Raw genomic sequence first — 25,131 nt, 5'->3', positions numbered from 1 at the left:
GATCTGAAGCCAAGCAAATGGGACGACGTAAAATGCATATGGATAAAAATATTGTGAGAGAAAGTGATATATTGCCAACTTCAGTTAACGACATCTTCAGATCGAGGAATCATTTTCCGATTAAAGGATCACGTGGAATTGGTTTGTTTATTTTTCGGAAAAGTTTTTAGTTTCTATTTTTTGTATAGTTTGGCTTCTTCCCATTTCAATTTTACGCAATTTTTATTAATTTTTTTAATTAAAATTGATTGTCATTCAACCATTGAACTATCCAGCTATACATCTTTTCCATTTGCTCATCCACCATACACACACACACACACTCATATATATATATATATATATATATATATATATATATATATATATATATATATATTCATGTATTCTTAATTATATTTTTATTTTATATGAATGTATTCCGTGCATGTTTCTATTTAACCCACCAATCAGCTTTGCCTCGCGATACGGAGTTTATGCACTCACACATAGTGTATTTCAATTGTATGAAATACACTATTTGTTGCGATCAATCCCTTCTTTGATGTCTACATTTTGTTAAAACAATATATGAATGCTCAATTACAAAAAATTATAATTTTGAATTGTACAATTCAAGCCATCTCATTCTGACTTAAAATTTAGTGGTATATGAATGGTTATCGGATTATCAATTATATAAATCCGATAAAATCGGAATACTATAAATAAGATATATATATATATATATAATGAACAACATATATATATATTGTTCATCATATACGTTTATATATACATTGTTCATCATATACGTATATATATATATATGTATATATATGTATATATATATATATATATGTATGAACAAATGATTAATAAAACATGTTAAAAGACATCTTGAAAAAGAGTTAAAAACATATTTAATTTTTAAAAGGAGGCACAAGATAAGTGGATAGTCCTTAATCCGCGGAGATCCGAAGAAATACTCTCCTTCTCATCAGAGGGCAGGAATTAGCAAAATGCGGGATTGGATTTTGCATGTAAAAGTATTTAGTGGAACTACAAGTAAGTCACTGAAGTACTGACTTATATATATATATATATATATATATATATATATATATATATATATATATATATTTGTTCATCATATATGTTTTTATGCATCATCAATTAAAACATTTGTATTGTACTTGAAATGTTTAACAATTTTGATTTTATTTTACGAAAATTGAAAATTAATTTCCGTTTCTGGTTTCCGGCTAGAAACCGGGATTAGCAAAACATATATTCCATTGAATTTTTGTTTATTGAAAATGTTATTTGTGGGTAAATCTCAGAATGTTTAATAAACTAGTGCTCGTAAACAAATAATAACACCAAGAAAAATCTATAACATATAAAAATAATAAATTGTCTATCGCCCCGTAAAAGTTTACGCATGCAAATTACATGTAGTATATTTTATTTATTTCAAAACGAATCTATATGAAATATTTCTTGTTGATACACTTAAAAAAATAGGCAAGGATTGCTTAATTTCGCTAAACTTTTGCGATTATGTGTAGTTTTACGAGAGTTTACATTTTCGGAGTTGTTACTTAAACTTAAGATTAGTTGCATAGTAAATATAATTTTATTATTTTTTTTTAATTCATCCAACCGAATTAACCACACGGGAGGGTTTTTGGTTTTCCTCTGTCGATAGTACACAGAACATCGATTTTTTTTCTTTTATGGGTACTTGACCGGTAACGATTCCTTTCTTAACAATTCTTTCCCCAATCTACAGATATTTGCGGTTGCCAATATTTATCGCTATTTTCCAGTTTAACTCAAAATATTCAATCGATAAAAATTACCGTATCTTTTCGAATTTCATTTAATGAGTTTCCTCGTTATAAATCAACAAAACAATTTCTTCAAGATGACATATTATTTATGTTTAATTTTTAATTTACAGAATCACTTGAAAGAAGAAAATCAATATGAAGGATAATGAGACAAATACTACATGTTAAACAAACGCATAGTCACAGTGACTATAAAGATGTCCAATTCATTTCTTATGTATATATATATATATATATATATATATATATATGTGTGTTTGTGTAATTTATTTTCTAGGCAATGTTTCATCCTTGCGAGGATTCCTCAGGTAATAGCTGATGAATACTCACGGGAATAAAACACGGAAAATTCTGTAGCTAAATCGATTTATTTTATTGTTATTTAAATATGTACTAGCAAAATCTACTATAGTATTAAGCACCGTCGACGTTAATACTGAAAATATTTATATAAAATATCATGTAGATACATATGAAAATAGTAATATTACATATATATATATATATATATATATATATATATATATATATACATATACATAAAAAACATATGTGTTTTATGTATATCTCTGTTTCTTACTTATGTTTATGTTTATATTAATACTTGCGTTTATCACAGTATACACATACTGAAAAAAAATAGATATATGGCATTATTATTATAAACAATGAATACTACCGTCATATGGTCCAGCAGGACCATATGAACCCGAAAATAATCAATAATACTTTGTCTACCAAAATATTATTGATTATTTTCGTCCGCTGATAAATTTAACAATTACCGAATGTTGGAAAATTAGCCAATACTATCTAACTATTCTGATGTTTCATTAAAATGTGATAAGCATATTTATATATGCAACTGTTGATTCAGACAGCTTCAAGTGCTAGCTGTCGGCAAATGAACTTTCAACGTACATGAAATATTTTTTTGTGCGAAGTCTATTTGTTCTTTTCTACTATATGAATCAATAATTTACAACGGCAGCACGTATATATCTATTTATAAATCTCTGTTTCTCTCTCTCTCTCTCTCTCTCTATATATATATATATATATATATATATATATATATATATATCTGTATCGCTCGATCTATCCATATATGTATGTATACAGTGAGAGAAAGAAAGAGAGGGAGAGATAGAAAAGGAGAGTAAGGAATACGCTGAACTTTCGTTACATGTATCTAGAAGACGAACACATTTTTATGTCAAACCTGAGGTTTACTAACGGCTCGATCCGTGGCCATACATGGCAACGATTAGCTTTGTTCCACAACGTGTGGATAGTTTTACATAAAGACTTCACCACGATAAACTAATAATCTCCGTGGATTTCGGACAAATTAGTAGTGCATAAACTGTCGAATTCGGCAAGATATGACACACATACTAATATATATTTTCATTCATACATACATACATACATACATACATACATATGCATATAAAATCGTATTTAAAGCGTAGCCTTCAAATTGTCTTCAGCTTATAGCCGATTATACGTTTACATTTAATAATTTTTCACGGTCTTTAATGGTGATGGGCTATTAAATTATTATCCTTTGATCGTCCAACTAACTATCTTGGTGGACAGCAACTAGATGCGACTTCTTTGTGCGGCAGAACCCCGTTGATCGCGCTGGTTAGTCTTCAATTATCGGATGGGTGTCTGTCGGTGCTTCTCGCGCCAGGGTTGATATTCCGTCGCCTCGCCGGTCTGTCGTATATTAAAAGAAAAATTACCAATTTGTTCCCAACTAGGAAGACAATTCAATGCACAAAAAACCTCAGGTCTTCAAGTCTATTGATTAATTTTCTGGAAAAATGGTATAAATATTTATAAATATATACAATTGTCTCCACAGTAAAATGTCTAATAATGTCCGACTTCACTAAGTCTATATTTTGTTTTCACTTCTCTCTTTCGATATAGCAGTGAAGGTTGGCGAGGAGAGAGAGGATGTGGCCATTCTCTACAAGTTTGCTCTTGCTTTTACGGACTCTGGTTTCTGCCTAGCCCTGTCTCTGTAACTCCCGTTTTCGACTGTGCGCTCCATTAAATATTCAGGGGTAAATCATACCCAATCTATCTTTGAAACACCATAGAATAAGGGATTTTTCTCTCTTTTTCTCGTATTCCTTGTGTTGAATAAAATATTATAAATTTAATTTTACAATATCGTGACGTCTTTTACTCATATATATATATATATATATATATATATATATATATATATATATATATATATATAACTTTTATTGGTTCCTTTTTTTTCTGTGGTGTATTATTATGCGGCATTGGTTGTCAAGAAGATGTATTTTAAGGACTAATCGTCTCCAAGCTTGGAATCACCGATGCTGTGAGTTTTTTTTTTTCTATGCTTTAGCTATAACCATGTTTATCATTCTGTGATGTTTCCTGATCTTGAATCTACTGGAATTTTTGTTTTCGTACTACAATAGTTAAATACTTGCTTTATTTTATACCTCAGATATCTCCCATGCATCAACAATGAATCTTTATGCTCTTCTAATATCATATAATGCTTATATATTAGTTTAAAATATAGTTTCTTTAAATCACTTCTCTTTTACGAGGCTGGTAAAACCAAACAATTTAACAAATATTTGAATAAGCAAGTGTAAATTTCATTAAGTTAGACATCGTTATATCTTATATTTTATTTAAGGCTTGTATGTTTAATGTTCAGATATTGTCTTCATTTCTTTTTTGTAATTTTATAATTTGCAGATTTCAATTTGAAGAATGTCCAATCCTTATCAGTTGAAGATTTATCGATATCTTTCCATTTTGCAATTGTCTTTGGCAGCGGCCATCTTGAGTATTCTTGTAGTAAATGGCACCAAATACAAACAGACTCAAATCCAGGGAACTGGCATCGTAGCTTTCTTACTTGTAAGTTTTCACTTTTATACTAATAAAATGTTTTTCAGTCTGCTGCTGAAATAATCACCTTTGCATAATAAACTTTAAGAACATATTCACCGAGTTTTAAGCATGTAAACACACTAATTCCTTTAAGAGATCTATATATATATATATATATATATATATATATATATATATATATATACCTACATATATATATAGGTATATATATTCACACTGATTTTGTTTATGAAACAATATTTTTAAATACTTATCGTAATACATCTTTTTTCTTTCATACATCAAAGTAATATTCATAGACCTATTCAAAAACATGTTTCGTAGACCTGTTCAAAAACATTCTTTCTGTGTCTAATTTCATTGTTCGGTTTCATAGCTAGCATTAAGAATGGCCTTCCTTTCGCCAGCTTATTTATTCATTTATTTTTTCATTCAATAATGGCTTGACCACGAATCTAAAACGTTCATCATTTATATAGAGCATACGTATATATTTTTAAGACTATACCGTATTAGACTTTAAAAAATGAATAAGGAAACAGCCGATTTCTATTATTTTTTTAACAATGTTTGCTTTTATACACACAAACTCACACACACACACACACACACACACACACACACACACATATATATATATATATATATATATATATATATATATATATATATTAGCAGGGGTATTGATGTTGCCCGGGATTTAAATAGGATTAAGATGTTCTACACAAAACTTTTATTGTTACCAAAATCAGTGAAATTGCTCATTTTTTCAATCAAATGGATCGATTATCTGCTCGGGTGAAAAATTTACATGCCTTCTAGCAGTAACTTACTTTATAATACATTGTAATTTGCATTGCACTGTAGAGAACTTATTATTGATTTTATAAAATTATTTTATAGAATGCCTTGAATTAATGTTTCAAATTAAAGTCAAATATCCTGATTTAATTGTCCTTTATTCTGAATACGTTCTAATTTACAAAAAAAGCCTACTGTTGATTTTATAAACCACTAGCAAGCCGCACAACGTGACCCAGCCTTGCCGGGTCGTAAAAGTACGCTTAAATATTATATATTATTTCATGCAATTTCGTGTTTATTATTACAGAGGCAATTCTCTACCGATTGATATATTGTACCTTATATATAGTAGTGATTCCAATAGTCTTAAAAAATTACTTCCGTGCTATCAATTAGAATTGACACCAATACATATAGCTCCCCAGCCCTATCTGTTAGCGAATGAATTAAATTCATACGCATACAAAACCTATACTTTTTACTTTGCGAATGCGCAGGAAATAAACAAGTATAGTCGACTTGAGCCAGGTTAAGGTCAATATTTTAGCCGTATTGGCTATTTCATCGGCGAAAGTTTAGTAGAGATTTTTCTGCACGCCCACACACTAGGCTGCTTATATACAATAGAGTCCAAAACTTAGGGGCAAAATTTTAAAACCTAATTTTTTTTAGAAATAGCAACTGTGAAAAGCTGACATTTTGACAACTGGTACTCGTTATCAGCCACAAAAACATACTAAAATTTTAATCATTTGCAAAGGATAGAAACAGAATTATAACGATTAGTTATTTATTTTCAAAATATGAACTCCAAAAGTAAGGGATAAAGTTGAGAAATACAATGTAAACAGTCAAAAAACAATAAAAATACATGTACAATCAATATTTAGTAAATGAGCCCTTGCTCTCAATGACAGCTGCACATCTTCGACTACAAGAACGAGACAGTTCTTGACAATCCTCGATACTAATTTTAACACATTCTTCTTGAAGCTTCACCCAAAAATCCTGCGTGTTAATGGGATTTCTTTCCATAACTTTCACTCCTAAGGTCTTCCAAAGAGTTTCTATTTGATTTAAGTCAGGACATTGCGGTGGCCAATCCATAATTTCGAAATCTTGCTCGCTAATGTAATTCATTACCACCTTTGGTTTGTGACATGGGGCATTATCTTGCATAAAGGTAGCCCTATCGTAAGCCGAATTCTATATGATTGGCACAACATGAACTTGAACAATGTTTTTTTTTAGAGATTTGCGGGTTTACACAAGGTTTTAACCGGACAAGGGGCGTAGTACCTTGGCTAGAAAATATTCTAAATACCATGAATCTCCCGCCCCCAAACTTGACAGTTTTCTAAGTACACTCTGCACTTAATCTTTCACCAATACGTCTCTTTACATTGTTTTTTTTCCTTCATTTCCAAATAAATTAAACTTGCTTTCATCACTGAAAAATACTTTTGCCCAATTTCAATATGTCTAAATTACATACCTGTTTGCAAACTCTAATCTCTTCTTATTCTTCGAACTAACAAGTTGTTTCTTCCCTGGCGTTCGATTAAACAGACCTATTTATTGCAGTCGTCTAAAAACAGTCTGTATTGACACATTAACATATGAGGCACGATTTATAACCATTTCTGTGCAAGACATAAAACCGTCCTTTAATGACATATGCTGCATTATTTGATCTTCTGTTGCCGAAGTTTTTCGGGGTCTGCCGGTTTTAAAAGCACTGGTTATTTTGTCAATATCATTGTAAGATTTACCAACCCTGCCTAAAAAACTTTTGGAACGTTTCACCTTCTCTAAAATCTTTCTAATGATGTGCTAAAGTGGTGTCCCTTAGTTTTGGACGCTACTATATATATATATATATATATATATATATATATATATATATATATATATATATATATATATATATATATATAATTGTTCACTGACACGTGTTTAGTCATCTACGACTAATAAGAGGGGCTGAATCTAGCGAGATTCGAAATCGAGACACTGTGGTAAGAAACCTAAACCTCTCCCACTTAACTATCTCGCAGGAATGTAGCGCGTTTTCATGTAGATGATATTCATTTGTTTTTGTTTGCGATACTTTCTGCAGGAATTCATAAATATATATACAAATAGATATAAAAATATTTCAGCATGCTAGAATGTTTTCATCTTTAATTCTACACATTAAAACACAATGTAGAAACTATGCGTAATAATGAAATGAAAACAACCATCTGATAAAAAACAAAAAATGAATATGTAATTAAGTAACGGGTTTTTAAAGGAATATGTGAATCACTTAACCTCCATGTAGTCGATCGCATATCCATGACTGAGTATATTAAAAATTCGCTTAAATACTTTTTTAAATAGAAAGCGTATGTTTTTAATATCAATGTCAGAGCGAGAAACACTTTATCTCATAAATAAATAGATTTTCCTATAATGGCTTGAATTAAAGTTTAAAATACAAAAATCAAGTATCATGGTTCAAGTGTATTCTATACAGAAACGCTACTACGAACGCGCCATTATTTTATCAAGGAACCTACTGTTGATTTTATGAGTAGGTACTTCTGCTTGTGTGGTGATGAATTTTATCAAATGCACTTATGATGATAGGCTTTATAAGGTTAAACTTTGCTCATAATCGGACTGTTTCTTCTTAAAACGAATGTTTCGATTATCAGTTAAGGATTTTCGATGCTTACTAGACGCATTTCGGTATATTACCTACCTAAAAATACTCACAAACACCTAAAGTATATTTGCGTAAAAAATCAGCCCAGGCGTTCTGAAGTCCTAACAAAATGAACTACTACTACTACTATACTACTACTGATCTTCCTCCTCTTCATCCTCGTTCTCACCCTACGCCTTCTACTACTACTATTGCTACTACTTTACTACTACTACTACTACTACTACTACTACTACACACATACACAAAGTGCCTTACAATTTTGATTTGTTCTTAAATCCCAATAATAGTATTGTATTGTAAATAACTGATGATCATTGAAAATTTAAGAAACGTAAATTCGAGAAAGTAGGTTGACTCCTAGAGTTTATACGTTCATTATTTGTAAGGTGATATATATATATATATATATATATATATATATATATATATATATATATATATATAATATAATATAAGCTGTGTGTGTGTATGTTGGTGTGTGCGTGTGTGTGTGTGGTCACGAATAGGCTCATATATGGTTTACTATTTTAAAAATTTGATTGCATATAATAATGGAAGATGTGTCGAGATACAGGAATGGCTATGTTTGTTCTGGCAGAACGGTGGTTCATTAAAATTGTGGGGTCTGCGTTCGCGCCTGGTCCACAAAGTATGGAAATAAAAAATGTTTAAATTAGAAAAAAAAAAAACGTTTACAAGTGTTTTTGATATAGATGTACATAAGAATACTTTGATAAGTATGTTTTAACTTTAATAGGGATGGTATAATAAAATTGTGGGGTCTGCGATCGTGCCTGGCCTCCACAGATAGGAAATAGGCACAAACTTTAATAAAGACTTTTCATATCCATCTACGTAAGTAAACTTTGATAATTATGTTTCAGTTTGAAGAAATTTGGTATAATAAAATTATGGGGTGTTCGTTCGCGCCTGATTTCCATAGAATGGAAATATGTCACAAAGTTTAACACAGTTTTTAAATATAGATCCACAGAATATTGTTATAAGTGTTTCAGTGTGAACAGGTATGGTATAATAAATTATGGGGTTTATCTATTTTATTGTTACTTTCATCATATTTTGCTTTGGTTTTGATACCCGCAAATTCGAAGCTATCTCTTTATAACCCTTCCTTTTCATAACCTATTATACTTTCATAAATCAGAGTCCATTTTCTGTTTGTTGCTTTCGAACCCAGTCAACGACGGGTACTTTTGCTAGTATATATATATATATATATATATATATATATATATATATATATATATATATATATATATATATATATATATGTTTTGTTTTGCAGATTACACTCACTGGCATTTTTGGCTTTATTGAAGAATTCTTAACCTCTTCTTCAAATCCAATCTCTCACGCATGGGTAAGCATATTTTAACACAGATGAAATAACCACCACCATATAATTTTTATCAAAGCATTTCCATTTATTTCTCTTATTTTACGAAATTAAAATATTACTTTCTCTTATTTTTCAGGGATTAATGGCGGGTATACTTGGCGACAATTACAGATTGATAACTAGACAAAAGAAATTAATAAAATAAACTGCCAGGACAGTGAAAAGAAAAAATGAAAACATAATAAATGTTAAAGATCGCAATAGTAAACTAATCGAGAAAGGGCATCCCACTTTTCTTTATTTTTTGTCCAAATCTCTTCTAAATTTGAAATTTTATCATTGCATAGTTTGCTTTATGTAACACCATACGTTTTCGATAGGGTTGAAGTCTGGAGATTGTGCAGGCCAATCCAAACACGGAGTGTCATGCTCTTCTAGAAACCTCTTGACATTTCCAGCTATGGGAATGGGAGCATTTTTCTGCATACAGATGGGATTATCATCCAAATTTCGACCAAAGTAGGGTAGAAAAGGCTCAGTAAACATATTAATGTACTTGGTCGAATTAATTCGACCTTGCAAACGAACTTAAGGCACTGGACCATTGGTATTAATAATGTCCCACACCAAAACTGAACCTCCACCACCTTGCAGCCTTGAAACTGAGCACCTAGGATTAAATTATTCGTTTTTCCTCCGACAGACATACTGCCTACCATCACTTCTTAACCTATTGAACTTGCTTTTGTAGCTTTAAAGAACATTTGACCAATATGAAGAAGTCCAGACGGCGCTTTCTGTTCTTTACAGAAATCATTGGCTTGTGTCTTGCAACATATCCCTGCAAATTAAATTCCTTTAATCTATTCTTGACAGTAGAAAGAGAGCCCTTTTTAACAAGATTGCACTGTTGTTGGAGTTGGGGAGCCGTTTCAAATCTGTTTCTGAGGCTACGGATCTTGATAGCATTGTCTTTCCTGTCAGAAGTAAATCTCGTACGACCAGATTAAGGCGTATCATGAACACTGCCGGTGTTTTGGTGCTTTTGCACAGTTTTCGTGCCGTTTTGTCATCACATTTCAATCTGCGGCCGATTTCTCAATTAGATAATCCAAAAAGGTGGAGATTAATGAGCTCCTGGCCATCACTAAGAGAAAGTTGTGGCATATGGACTAAATGTTACGTTGTATAACCTGGAACAACAACAATTACGATTACAGGTGCTTTGTTGCCTGCTAGATGATGTTTTAAACTGATTTATGGGCGATAATTTAAGCTGGTTTTAAGCGAATTTACTGTTGCAGACATTCTTTTTGCCTCCTAAATTAGAAGTTATTTTTTTAATTGACGTGAGCACTATAATATTTCAATTAAAAGTCAAATATGAGCAGTTAAAATTACAGAGGAATAAAAGGGCAATCAAATGAGGTATAGGTAGTTTAAACAGTTACATTAAATTTAGCTTCAATTTGCAGCTTTTGAAAAGATTACAAGTGCGGGCTTCCTTTTTGCCAGTACTGTACAATGTAATTCTCTGTATAAAATAATATGTCGATATATGAAATAATAATAATCATATATATATATATATATATATATATATATATATATATATATATATATATATATATATACATATATATATAAGAAGATTGTAGTTTGCTGGAAGCATTGTTGAAGAAAATTATAAGGTAAAATTAAAAGCCAATTACAATGCGAGATTTTTTTTATATAGAGTAAAATTAAATGAAAACAAAAGAAATAAATTTCTTTTTTTTTGTTGTTTGTTTTTTCTTTTTCACACAAATTTTAACTCTAAACAACAGTAATTTTTTTTCTGGAAAAGCAACCGCAGAAACTCTGCGGCTGCTTTTCCAATTTTGAACACTCTTCCGCTGTCTTCTCTTGAAAAAGAACTAATAGGTCTGAAATATATTGAGATTTATAACACCATTGAATACAACAGAAAAAAATTACTGTTGTTTAGAGTTAAAATTTGTGTGAAAAAGAAAAAACAAACAACAAAAAAAGAAATTTATTTCTTTTGTATTCATTTAATTTTACTCTATATGAAAAATAATCTCGCATTGTTCTTGGTTTTTAATTTTACCTTATAATATATATATATATATCATATATATATATTATATATATATATATATATATGATTATAATTATTTCATCTATCTATATATATATACGTGTGTATGTATGTGTGTGTATGTATGTATGTATGTGTTACGTTGGGCTGTAGTTCTTTAGTTTTTAACCCGTGTTGTCTATTTAGTCTGTTAAATAATTTCAAGTTCTTGACGAATGTATATAAGACAATTAATTGTTTCACAAAAAAACAAAACAAAAAAAAACACTTGACGCAAGTTTATAAAAAGAATGACAATTTATTTTCTTTCTCAATGTACTATGCAGAGAGAGAAGGATAGGGAGGAGGAGAGAGAGATTGGCGTTATGGAACAAATTGGGTTACACAAAATGGCAACTAGTCGTCTTGGTGCCCTCCTTCCCGGCATTTGCTTTTATTTACAAAAACATTAGATAGGAATTTCATTTTTCCATACTGTATTCCACTGGCCCTTTTTAAATTCGCCAAGGCCAAATTTCAATATGACTGTTTTCAAAACTTGTCAGATGAAGAATGGTGATTGCTGCACACTTCTTGCAATTGTTATTACTTTTGATGACATTTGTTGATTTGAAGATTTCCACAATATTTACGTGTGTGCATCCAGCTCCATATGCGTGTGTGCACAACCAGCAACAATTACGGCGTTGCGCAGAATACTATTCAACACACACACACACACACACACACACACACACACACACACACATATATATATATATGTGTTGTTGTAAAGGTCACAGTTAAACTGAGATTGAGGGATGCTAACTGGTGCTGCTCATCTGTGGACGCTCATATGCCGCTTCAGGCCTCCACTCGATTTACAGACCACAGAGCAAACAGAACACTTGTGCCCTGCAATGTTTTCCCCATCAAAGAAAGATTGATCCCCATGTGAACGCTTGTAGATAGCTAGGCCAGCTCCGGATAAAGTCAGTTTACCGCATAAATCACAGGTGTGGTTCTGCATGAAATCCTCCGACAGACCTGATATATCTGACAGATTTTTCTTCCGGATATCACGCTTCATTTTTGCATTCTCATATTTTTTCTTCTCAAAACTATCACAGCCATGATAGACCAAGAAGCGCCACTTTTTACGATCATTGGAAGCACTTTCCCAACTGAACACGTCAATACCAAGAGCTTTAAGATTTTCTTTGATGTTATCCTTAAAGCGTTTCCTCGGTTTATGTTGTGGACGCTTTCCTTTGGTAATTTCACCATAGAACAGGCGCTTTGGCAATCTATCGTCGTCCATCCTTGTCAGATGTCCAGCCCACCTCATCTGGCTGCGTATAATCAACTTCTCGATGCAAGGTACGTCAGCCCGCAAGAGAACATCCATATCAGGTATAAAAGTGCTCCACCTGATGCCCAGAATGTGTCTCAAGAATTTCTGGTGCACTCTCTCCGTGACTTTCATGTTTCCACCATAAGTTGTCCAGGCCTCAGAAGCGTAAAGATGGGATGGTAAAATACAAGATTGATAGATACTGATCTTTGTATGAATAGTTATACCTCTGTCAGACCATACTCGTTCTCTAAGCCACCAAATGCCTTAGTGGCACGCTATATATATATATATATATATATATATATATATATATATATATATATATGTTATGTATCTATACATATAAAATATGTATACATGCGCACACTGAAACATACACAGATGCGTATGTGTGTATAGGTTTTTCACTGTTTGAGATAATGCATAGCAGAGTCTCGGAGTCAGAAGCTCTAATATTTGATTGAATTCGTCAGCAACAATTCCGGCGTTGCACAGAATACTATTCAATATATATATATATATATATATATATATATATATATATGCATACATTTATATATATTATATATATAAATATATATGCATACATTTATATATATATATATGTATATATACACATACATTTATATATATATATGTATATATACACATACATTTATATATATATATATATATATTTAAATATATATATATATATATATACGTAGATTTATATATATGTATATATATACACGTACATTTATATATATATCTTAATATATATATATATATATATATATACATAGATTTATATATATATCTAAATATATATATATACATATATATATAGAAAGAAAGAGAGAGAGAGAGAGAGGAAGGGAGATTGATGGAAAAGAGATACAAACCATATTGAGAAGCACATATATTTGCTTGATTCGTAAAAACTAAAGCATCTAACAAACTTCGTTTTTCTCAATTATTAGGTTTTTTTTATTACTGAATAATTACGGGACTCATAACTAACTCCATATTTCTCAAGTTAATAGAGTGTAAATCTATCAAATTATTTTATTCTCCAAACTACAAAAGAAACTCATAGTTCACTCAAAATCACGTACCATAAAAATATTGACACCATAATTGATAATGCATACAATAAATTATGCATAGTGTTTGTTGTGTTTATGTTAATATAAATAGTTAGTGGGCATATATATATATATATATATATATATATATATATATATATATATATATATATAAATTAAATTCTTTGAAATTTTCAGACTGGCTATCCTTATTGTCGAGGAATATTTTTATGCTATTAAAATAAATTAAAATTGTAAATTATAAAATTAAATTAAATAAAATATTTTTTTCTGTAAGTCGATTCTGCGAAACTGTTCTAGGTTTTACTTCCAGTAGAACTGGACTTATGTTTCAATTCATACATCAGGATTCGACGATTCTCGAATGATAAGACTTTATTTTCGGTTTAATTGATTAGTAAAAAAAACATCCGCTATTTTTTAATTTAAATTCATTTGTTTATCTTCCCAATTTTTTTTTATTTTTAAATTCATTTGTTTATCTTAAGGCTTTTTAACTATTAAGCATTACGTTTTAATTGTTTAGTTTCTTTCATGGCATCTACCGACATCTCGAATTCCAAGAATTCCTTTTTTTTAGATTAAATTCATTTGTTTTTCTGAAAGTTTTCATCTCCAAGCCTAATTTCTTTTGTTATTGAAACAAATAGCATCTATTTTTTTTCGATGGAATTCATTTGCTGTTTTTAAAGCAAATTTTCTCCCGGATTTTTTTCTGACATTCACTTGCTTTTACACATTTCTTGCATTACCCAATATGTTTTATTCATTACAGTTTTCAGGTGTTCGTCTCCGTTTATTTGGAGCATTACGAAATTTTTGCTTCATGCTTTTCCTACCGATGTTTTAAACGAATTATTACAGATTCTTTCAAATTATCATCTTCTAATAATTTCTTGGTAACTTTCTTACAGTAAATCTTTATGAATAACTTCCTATTTGAACTTCGTTTGATATTTAATTTTGATTTTTTTCAGGCATATTTTTTTTCGTGTTATTGTTTTTTTTTTGTTTACATTTGGATATTTTTTCCAAAGTTTTTTAAACAAATGCTTCGCAGTCGTTATTCATAAATTTCGGTTCGTTACTAAATTCAATTGAAATTTTCAGACAGTCTATCCTTAAAATAGAACTACTTTTCGTAAGTCTATTCTGCGAGACGCTTTGCAATATTTATTCAATTTAATCATTTCACCAAACCGTATTTATACATAATATGATGTTTCTATTATTAACAGATTTATCTGTTGTTCAAAAAATCTGTTTATATATATATATATATATATATATACATACATGTATATATATATATATATATATATATATATATATATATATATATATATATATATATATATATAAACACTGAGGAATACCGAAGGATCGGTGAAATTATGTGTTTTTGAAAGAAACATTCGCCCTTTTTTCAAAAGGCTTTTTTAATCCTACAATTCAACACATAGGAAATAAATACAGAAAAGGTATAAACATTTATATATTTTTCGTATTGATTTTTCATATATATATATATATATATATATATATATATATATATATATATATATATATATGTATATATATATATATATATAATTAAAATGACGTATATATTTTTGCAGAAATTTTGGCATCTGTTCATGACGATTTTGTCGGCAACATTGTGCGGATTGTTTTTCGTTTTGCTTGTTTCCTCATTCATTGAAAACTCGGTGAGTCTTATGCAATTATATTCGAGGCTAGCGTCCCTAAAATGTTGTTGTTATATTCTGTTTCCTCAACTTATACACCAGATATACTGCTAGTGTAGTTTAATGGAAGGCAATAAAGATGTTGATACGTCTAATCATAATCATATAAAAAGTAGAAATTCAAAGTTAAAATAAAATGCAATTCGAAGCAAATTAAAGTTATTTTGACGATATTCGTAAAATGTATCGATATCACATGTATTTCTTTTGTCGACAATGTGCATTGCTAGTATAACGTGAGGGGAATAATATTTAAACTTCTGAATGTGGATATGATAAAAATGGAAGGAGAACGAACATTCTGAAGATATGTCGTCCCACGAAACAGTAATATAATTATAAAATATTTTACTGTCTTTGTTTTCAGTAATTTGTTGTTACCGCTAGTCAAATACATTGAGAGTATTTACGTTAGGGTAAGGCAAGTGAAGAAAGCCCATTGAAACACATTCTGTGGTAGTACCTGTGTAAAACATGCAAAGAAAGAAACATTGCTTTATATTGATATAGAATATTGGCATGTTTGACATTTTTCGAACAGTAAAGGAAGTTACCTTATTCATAAGAAAATTGTATACATTTACATTGTTCTCTGTGTATCAATACGTTAAAGCGTTTTTATATATTGATTATGCTAAGGCACTCCCGACATACAAATATCATGTTGAAATGACAGTTCTTGCGGTTTTTAACTTTATACCTCGATGTACATATCTCGGCTCAAACAAAACTTTATAGATGGAAATAAGTACCATCAGAATCAACACATTTTGCCATCACAGAAAACTCTATTAATGCCAGTAACGTAAATATCTTGCGTTCTGTTGGCTATGAATTGGCTGATTGCGTTTTGAATATCGCTTATGTTTTAAAGACTTATTTACGTTGAAAGTTGTCGAGATGCTTGAAAAAATGATAGTTGATAAATGAGAGGACTGAAGTGTAGAGCGAATAAGATATTGTTTTATATCCCAATTTGTTTAATTTCTGCAAGATTAGTTTAGCAACGTGCAGCCGGGTATTGTTGTGGAGGAAAATTTTACCTCTCCTATTGACTAATGTTGGGCGTTGTTTTCGAAGTTTCTGATCTATTTGTTGACACTACTTCGCCGTAATCGCTTATCCTTCATTCAAAAACCTAAGATATGGGACCGGTTGCAGACGACCAAACAGCTTTTCGGCCTCGCTTGAATTGAAATTTAAAAAAAATGGGCGAATTTGCTTTTTTCAATCTTGTATTCAACGTTTTGTAAAGAAAACAATTGTTTTAAAACAATTGAAATTGAAACGATTAAATATGGCGAAAACGCTCCTTAAAATCATATATAAAGTAAAGGTATCATAACAGAAACTTATTGGCATGTTTGACATTTTTCGAAAACACACCATTTGAAACCAAATTTTAAATTTTAAATTCCACAAAAACCTTCTTGTTCACCGGATTTTTTTTTAATATTAAAGAAAACTAATTATCTTTTCAGATTCTACATTTACCGACGTTTGTTATTCAACTGATTCTGTTTTTCGTGGAATTTGTTTTTGGACTAGCCTCGGCAACATTATCTTGTTTTCGATCAAAATCAATTTCGGTAAGACATTATTTTAATTTAACAGTAGAACGCAACATATACTTCCTATTTAAGACCATCGGCTTTTATAAATTATCAGGATTGGTGGGGATGAAGTTAGAAGCGTTCGCCTCGCAGCTACTGTAAGGTAATACCTATCATGAAAGTATGGAAAAACAAACGTTCGTCTACAAAACCTTTATTCGCCACCATATCCTTTAACATTAAATGACTATCTGAAACCAAAAAGAACTTGTTACAAAATCACACAGAAAGCATAAACATGATATACTCTGCAAACAACTGTAGAGCTTAACATCCCGTCCAATAATAGGGATAGAATAATTACTATCATTATATAAAAGCTCCCATAAGAGATTTGGATGTTTTATGTTATCTAAAATGGATCAATAATGTGATCAACATGAAATATCAATGAAAATAACATTGAAAATCTATCCACTAAGAAGAATAATAACCCCCGCCTACAAATCAACCCTCTTCTAACACGTATTATTATCTGTAAACCAATTTTGATATAAGACTTCAATAGCACCCAATGGGTATTCGCCCAAAATAAGGCGGATAGAAATACCTTAAAAGCTGCAACCAACCAGCTCGATCTGATCAATAATCTACAATGTCTAATCGTCTTGCAACTTCCGGCTCACATCTGAATGAGGCAATATCACTTAGGCGGTGCAGCTGTTGATGCTGGTAGTCTTTAATCAGCGATCTGACAAGTGTTTTATCCAATGTTTACACTATTTTTTGGCATACGTTGATCTTTCTTAAACATATAAGCATACTAATTATAAGAATAGCAGAGGAGTATATCAGTACATTTTAGTGTGTGTGTGTGTGTGTGTGCGTGCGTGCGTGCGCTGTGGTTTCAGAGCGAACGTTCTTCCATTGGCTTTCTCAGCTATGTCGAACTCCTAACAACATCTCAGGAAAAGGTCAACCAACAGCTGTTAGATAGGTGATTAAATAATGATATCGCCCACACTTGTATAGGAATCCTCTTTGGGCTCACCAACAGTCTATAAGCACCCTGAACCCAATAAGAAATACTTAATCACCTAGGAAAGATAGGAAATAAATAATAACTATGGCTACATAGATGGGGATACAACACGATCTAATTATATGAATGTTGAAGGAGGAAGATACAAACAACAACATATCTGTTTTATGCTGATTATTCGGTGAAAACTTTAAAATCTTTCAGAAAACAGTAATAAGTCCAAGTACTTTACAAATTAAGAATCCATCGCATGGACACATACTAAAAAGAGGGTGATGTAAATGTGTTTAAAAGTATGTATATATATATATATTTTATATTTATGGGATGTTATAGCCAAGATTAATTAAAATATATTAATCTAAGGTATGGTAATAAACGATATCCTCTAGGTAATAAGTGGAAGCTAGTACAGAAATAGCAATAGCCTTGTTTGAAATTCGAACTGATGATTGCGTAAAATACTGATACTAAAGCCAAATACTTTGAATAAAATGCAAACGTACACAAGCAATAGATTTGTTTAATTATCCGCATAGATCAACTTTGATTGTCGAAATTAAATATTAAATATAAAAGTCTGATTTAATAGAATTTATATAAATAAAAAATTATATATATATTTATTTAAGTAAAAAATTACTAATGCTTATACACTTTAATGTAACAGAAATAAATGCATTCTTTTTAAACTGAATTAATGAATATTAATTTGTTGTAAAGATATAACCGACTAAAACGGAATGCGAAAAAGTTTGGACCAATTGTTTATAATGTTAGATTTACTTTTAATTTTGAATAATCATTTATAATACTATTAGGGAAAGTATAGCAGATATGATATAAATCAACAATTTAACTAGACTGCAACAATACGCACGTACAGAAAACTGTGCATTATTTACAGAGATTATTTTGGTGAAAAGAACTGAATTACACAAAATTGAAACTATTGCTACCTGATTCTGATGTTTAATTATTCATATATATCTTTTTTGTATCGAGATTAAGAGTTATAGTTACATGAACATCCGAAAAACTGAAAATTAATGAAAAATAATTGACAGAAATGACATTCCATAAATTTCTTTAGGTAAAAAGATGCTAAATAAAGGCATTTTTATATAAATTGTTACCCGATAGAATAACCGCATTTTATGTACAAAGAAAGGATTTTGTTATTTTCTCATATACAATAAGCATGAAAACCATATTTTATTCGAGATTGGATGAGAGAATCAATGTCGTTTGTACCCATAACAAAATATCACATTTTTCATTCTGACGTTTAAAAATATTTTATTGTAACCTAGTGTTTTATCGCGGGGGGCAGGCTATACGAATGCACATCTACGATAATTTATTTCAATTAATTTCACTTTATTTGCAGTCACTTCTACCGAATAAACACCTAGTATATCATTCGGCCCCACTACTTAAGAATTAATATTAAATAAAAAGTTAACGAATAGAAATAAAAAAAATAATACATGGTAGTATTGGTGAATGCAAAAGTATTGTTCTTTTCTTATCGAATAACATTTGCAGTCTGTCCATATGCTATCGGTATTTCCATTGCAGGTGCTCTACTGAGTTTGAATTCTTCCCTCCTCTGGAAAACATGTTCATAAATAATTCGACATTCAATCAACACTGCAGAGAACTATTTTACTTCATGTACCTAAATTCAAGCGCAACTTCAATGAAAAGTTTCTTTTCATGGTACAGGTTTTTGTCTACAAAAAAAAAAAAGTCAAGGCCCGAACGCGACCTTAGCATAAGGGTTAATGAGTGTCAGAAGATCGGCGAGAAATAGATTGTAATGGTCAATAATAGGAATTGCATAAAACTGTATTAAGATGGTGGCTCAACAACAACTTGTTTACATTGGATTAAATACGACCCAGTTGTAATCAGCTGGGAAATAGCCTCGCAGTATAGAGTTTCATGGGAAGACTGTACTTGAAAACAAATTGTTTATAGAAATTACATTTACTTTTAGGCATATATAGAGAGTAGAGGATATTGTGAGAGTGGTTAGGTGTTATGAATGTTTTATAAAGGAATACCATAGCTTTAGGTCAGTCGAGAACTTGCGATTAATATAACAGTAGTGAAAATATAGACGCGCAACGTATCTATGCGAGAAAGACGTTTATAAGCGGAACAGGGCATCACCTACTATATATCGAATCCGGGTCAAATCAGGAAAATGTACTCTGATCAATTTCCTTCCGAAAATGAAAGCAGTATTCAATTTTGCGACGTATTTGGCTCTGGCAGAAGTGAAAGAATTCGTCGAAAGTTAGATACCTTCTGCGACGGAAGAATGATGCAACCATTTCTCCAGTGACTTGAAAAAACTTTGATGAAAGTCTTTTATTTCAGGTATGGAGTGTAGCTCAGTCTTTAAAGCTCTAAAAGCGGGATGCTCCCTCAAGAAGAGAGAGATATTCATTTCAATTTAAGCAAAGTGAGGATCAGAGCATTGCTTATTAAAATATAGAAGCCTCATTTGCGATGCATTAAAATTAACCGGAAACTTTTTGCCCCTTTGCACTAGGTGCTCAGAGAGACCCAGAGAGATCTAGGTCATTGTCGGTCTTTTGGATGTCGTCGTAAATGGTAGTGTTGTTTGCATAAAAGTTGACGAATCAGATCAAAAAGTTATTTGGAAGAGAATAGGGTTTTGCCCATCGACGACTACTTCTATAAATTTATCAAAGAGAAATGATGGTTGAGAGAAAGCGTCCAGATATTCCGTAGCTGGGGATCTTGTGCTGTAATTTTTTATTCCAACCCCTAACAAATATGTTTCATTGCTCTAGATACAAAACTGTGCGAATAGATAGGTCATGTGTAATATAAGTCAATATATCAGCTCTAGATTTCGTATGACGGAAATTAGATTATTTGGCATTGAGTAGATTGTATTTTGCTGCGATGATTGAATCTTCTCTATTTGGCACGGATTCAAGTAAAATAGTAATAGTGCACAGAAGGCTGAATAGTGTGTATTTTAAAGAAGATCGATGTTCAGTATTTGAAAATACTGGTCAGATGGCACAGTTTTGCACAATCTTGAGTTTGCATGAATGTAATCTAATTCCAATTGCAGCTTTTTAAGCAAAATGATTGGAATGTTGCCAGATTTAGTTGCTTTGCTGGAATCCAGATTGCTGATAAGTTTGCTAACCTCCACCACAGATATTGATGACGCAAACATTATTCTGTGTCATTGGAGGAAAATCATTAATGGACCATTATAATTTTCTCACGTATTCTATAATCTTATGTTAGAGAGTATGTATCTGTCTTTACCAACAATAAATTAACCAGTTACGTTAAATGCTATGGATCACACGTTGTTTTAAACAAAGAACGTAGCGATATTTCCGATATGAATGTTCCGAAACTGTCCAATAAGTATGGATACACTGTTGAGTGGATACATCTGAGCGTTTATTCTATTTAGTTTTTTTCAACTTGATTAGGACAATCGAGTGATCAGAAAATCCGTACGGGGACAGAATATCGGATGATCGCAGTTTAAGGTATGTTGTTAGAAAACAGATCTAGAGGCTTACCAAATTGTTTGTCAGCGTCGGATATGCAGGTGGGTTCGTTTACAATCAGTTTTAAGTTATAAGCAGGTAAGAAATCATAAAACACCTCGTTTTATCGTTTGTTTTCTTGGAGTGGACTAACTATTAAAAACACTGAAATTACATTTTCAAGTCTACATTAATACATATATATAGTGGTGATTTTCAAGTCTGTTTTAATACATACTTGCCGTATCGTCTTATGAACTAACTACGTTCTTAATTCTTTCTATAATACTGTTCCATTATACAACGGAAAATTCACCAAATCTTAACCTCAACAAGTTTTTGGCATTGTAAAATAGTGAATTAAGATTCTTCTAATCATCATGGTCAAAGCCACGCAATACTATTACTTTTAAATATAATTGATTTTGCTATTTCGTTTTGCACGTTTCCAGATATTGCTAATTGTCTCCCCTTCTGTTTCAGAATCGGATCGTGATTTACAGGCCTGTCGAGAATTTCTGATGGCCGAAGTACCAATACCGAGAACAGATTGAAGGAACCGCCCTTTCGAAAACATTATTATTATTGTTATTTTTATCATTATTATTGTTATCGTTACCATTATTATATTATTACGCTTGTCGCTTCGAGCGTTATCATCTTGACATCCGTTAAAAACAAAGTTAACGTGGTTAATAAACATTTGATTGATAAAAAAAATGGTGTCGCTGTGGGAAAACCTTAATCATATTCTGATTGGATGAGGAAGACGCATGCCACATTCTCATTAGAAAAAAGCAATCGCGCTAAGCAACCGAAAAATTAAATTAAAATAAAATGGCGGTTTTACCTTTCAGTTAAACGTAATTTAACATAAAAAAAACGTCAAATTTACAGATAAAACTTAATTACTTTATTTATAAAAACTTTATTTTAAGATTTTATATAAAATAAAACAAATAAATTTCTTTATACACCATCGGATTACAATTGGATCATTCTAGCTTATTACGTTTTTACTTATTTGTGTATCTATTTCATTTTATATTTCAAGACTATAGACAATTGTGGCAGCTTAATTTTACCCACATGTCTTTTTATTAAAAAATAGAATAGCCAATTTGAAACCGTAAAATTACTTACGTCTTTTTTAGTTTTGAAAATTAGTGACCGTAAAGGGAGGTGATTCGTTTCTCATTAATTAATATAAACGATGATGATGGCTTTAATGTGATTATATTTACCAGCAAATGTCTATTAGCCATTTGGAATATTCCACTTTTCTTCTTAATGGATGTTAGGATAAGGCTTTTCGATACAATCGTTATCAACATCAAACATGTGTATTGTGCTTGAATAACTGTCACTGTTAATTTATGTCTTAATTTCCTCACTTTAATATAATTTTCAAATTATTAAATCATAAATAAAAATAATCAGAGATTAAATCATACATTTGTAAAATTAATGAAACAATTTGTGTTGTTTTTAATAGATAAATAAAGGAAATGTGTTTTTAATTAAACAAAAAAATAAAACGAATAAAATGTATAATGAAACAATAAAAGACGAATTAAAACAAACCATGCCTATATGATTACGTTATTATTTAAAAAAAACATTGCTAACATGTGGAGGAAAGAGTGATAATAAGTAACTCCAAGTTCTATGCTTAATTTACAAGAAAACTGACAGCAGAAAGATTTCATTTTTTAACATATGTTTAATGAATTAATTTTTCAAACCTCGCCCAATAACGTCTGTTTGAAAAAAAAACGCTCCTTTGTGAAACGTAAATAATGATAGTAATTTAGAAGCTCCAAAAATATCCCATTAAGAAACAAATTTAGTTCTAGTAGTTTTTTAATTTGCAAAACAGAAAACATTGAAAAATATAGAAAATGTTAATCCTGATATAATTTTTTTACACAGCTAATTTATAAAAATATTAACATCTAATTTTTTTTAACTTACAAAATAATAATGCAGCTTTTGTGTTTTAATATAAAATATTTCATTACCCAAATATGTATTTTTTTACATATCTAAACTTTTTATTAATTATTAGATACGGTATATTTTAATTTATGAAACAATGTTTTTCTACATCAGGAAATTATTAATTATATTCTAGAATTTATATCTGATTAAAATATTTCTATTCAAAGAGAAATAGGGTTTGTTTCGTTTCCTAATCAGTTTTAAATAAGTCATACATAATCCAGTCTGATTTAACAATTTTTGTAGCTACATACCTAGAAAATGAAGTTATTCAACCTGACATAATGATATGGGACAAAGAAAAAGAAGTGACCTTAGTAAAAGCTGTCTCCAATGACGCTGGATAAACAAAGCTGAAATTACAAAATACCAATATATTATGTACGTCATGAAAAGAAACTGGAATCTTAGGAAGATCTCCATTATGCCAGTAATTATTCGAGTAATTATAGAAGAAACCTGAAAAACATTTTCAAAAACTACTTGGCAAATATACTCTGTGAATGAATTGTAAGAGCATTACAAGAATTGCTCTATAAGGGACGCATAGAATCTTACAAATATCTCCTGATTATAATGTTCAAGATAATAAGTAAAGGTATAGCATCCCCAGCTAAAACCAAATTAAAAATCGAAAAAAATGTATACAGAATTGGAGGCAAAAAGCAAATAAAGTTTGTTATATTGATGCTCAAAACTGTTTATTTTCTTACACCAATAATTTTGTGAAATGAAAAAGAAATAGAAATATTAATTAAAGCGATGTTGTATTTTTGTAAGTTTATATTTAATGTTTTATTTAAGCACAATACAGAAATAAACATCTAAGACCATATAAACCAAAAAAGTAAAATATTTTGCTCTGAATTCATGTTCTGTCATCAAATAACACATAGTCGATATTCCAGCACAAAATTGTCCTAACTTGACTTTAATTTTACCCACAGAATATATCAAATCACCATCACTACAATGGAAGATAAAAAAAAAGTGCGGCTAGAGAACAAAGAAGGCGCCAGTAGCTACGAACCGAAGAAAGGGATAATATCAGATTTTGAACTAAAGAACAAAATA

The 25,131-nt window shown here is 30.5% G+C and overlaps 1 protein-coding gene across 4 annotated transcripts; it reads left to right on the top strand.

Annotated features, from left to right (window-relative positions):
- Window positions 1-2: 2 nt before the first annotated feature.
- Window positions 3-24,705, top strand: LOC145256094 (uncharacterized). Of its 4 annotated transcripts, none has more exons than XM_080114677.1 (6): window positions 3-141; window positions 4,596-4,760; window positions 9,581-9,655; window positions 15,779-15,868; window positions 17,389-17,496; window positions 22,540-24,704. In XM_080114677.1, the coding sequence occupies exons 2-6, from the start codon at window positions 4,611-4,613 to the stop codon at window positions 22,576-22,578; spliced, it is 462 nt and encodes a 153-aa protein (XP_079970803.1). In that variant the 5' UTR covers window positions 3-141; window positions 4,596-4,610; the 3' UTR covers window positions 22,579-24,704. The 4 variants fall into 4 exon arrangements, with proteins under 4 accessions (XP_079970803.1, XP_079970805.1, XP_079970806.1 ...); XM_080114678.1 differs by lacking the exon at window positions 3-141 and adding an exon at window positions 4,136-4,203; XM_080114679.1 differs by lacking the exon at window positions 4,596-4,760 and having other exon boundaries at window positions 52-141.
- The last annotated feature ends 426 nt before the right edge of the window (window positions 24,706-25,131 follow it).

This window comes from Euprymna scolopes, chromosome 32 (assembly GCF_053919585.1).
Source record: "Euprymna scolopes isolate OS-2025 chromosome 32, ASM5391958v1, whole genome shotgun sequence".
NCBI classification, from domain to species: Eukaryota; Metazoa; Mollusca; class Cephalopoda; order Sepiida; family Sepiolidae; genus Euprymna; species Euprymna scolopes.
Note: the sequence above shows the minus strand (reverse complement) of the source record. Positions and strands in the feature narration are given on the sequence as shown.

Bases quoted from the DNA above. Each gene is read 5' to 3' on its own strand.
- LOC145256094 (XM_080114677.1), top strand. From the start codon at position 4,611: ATGTCCAATCCTTATCAGTTGAAGATTTATCGATATCTTTCCATTTTG. The intron at 4,761-9,580 runs GTAAGTTTTCAC...TTTGTTTTGCAG, and splicing joins GCATCGTAGCTTTCTTACTT to ATTACACTCACTGGCATTTT. The intron at 17,497-22,539 runs GTAAGACATTAT...CTTCTGTTTCAG, and splicing joins TTCGATCAAAATCAATTTCG to AATCGGATCGTGATTTACAG.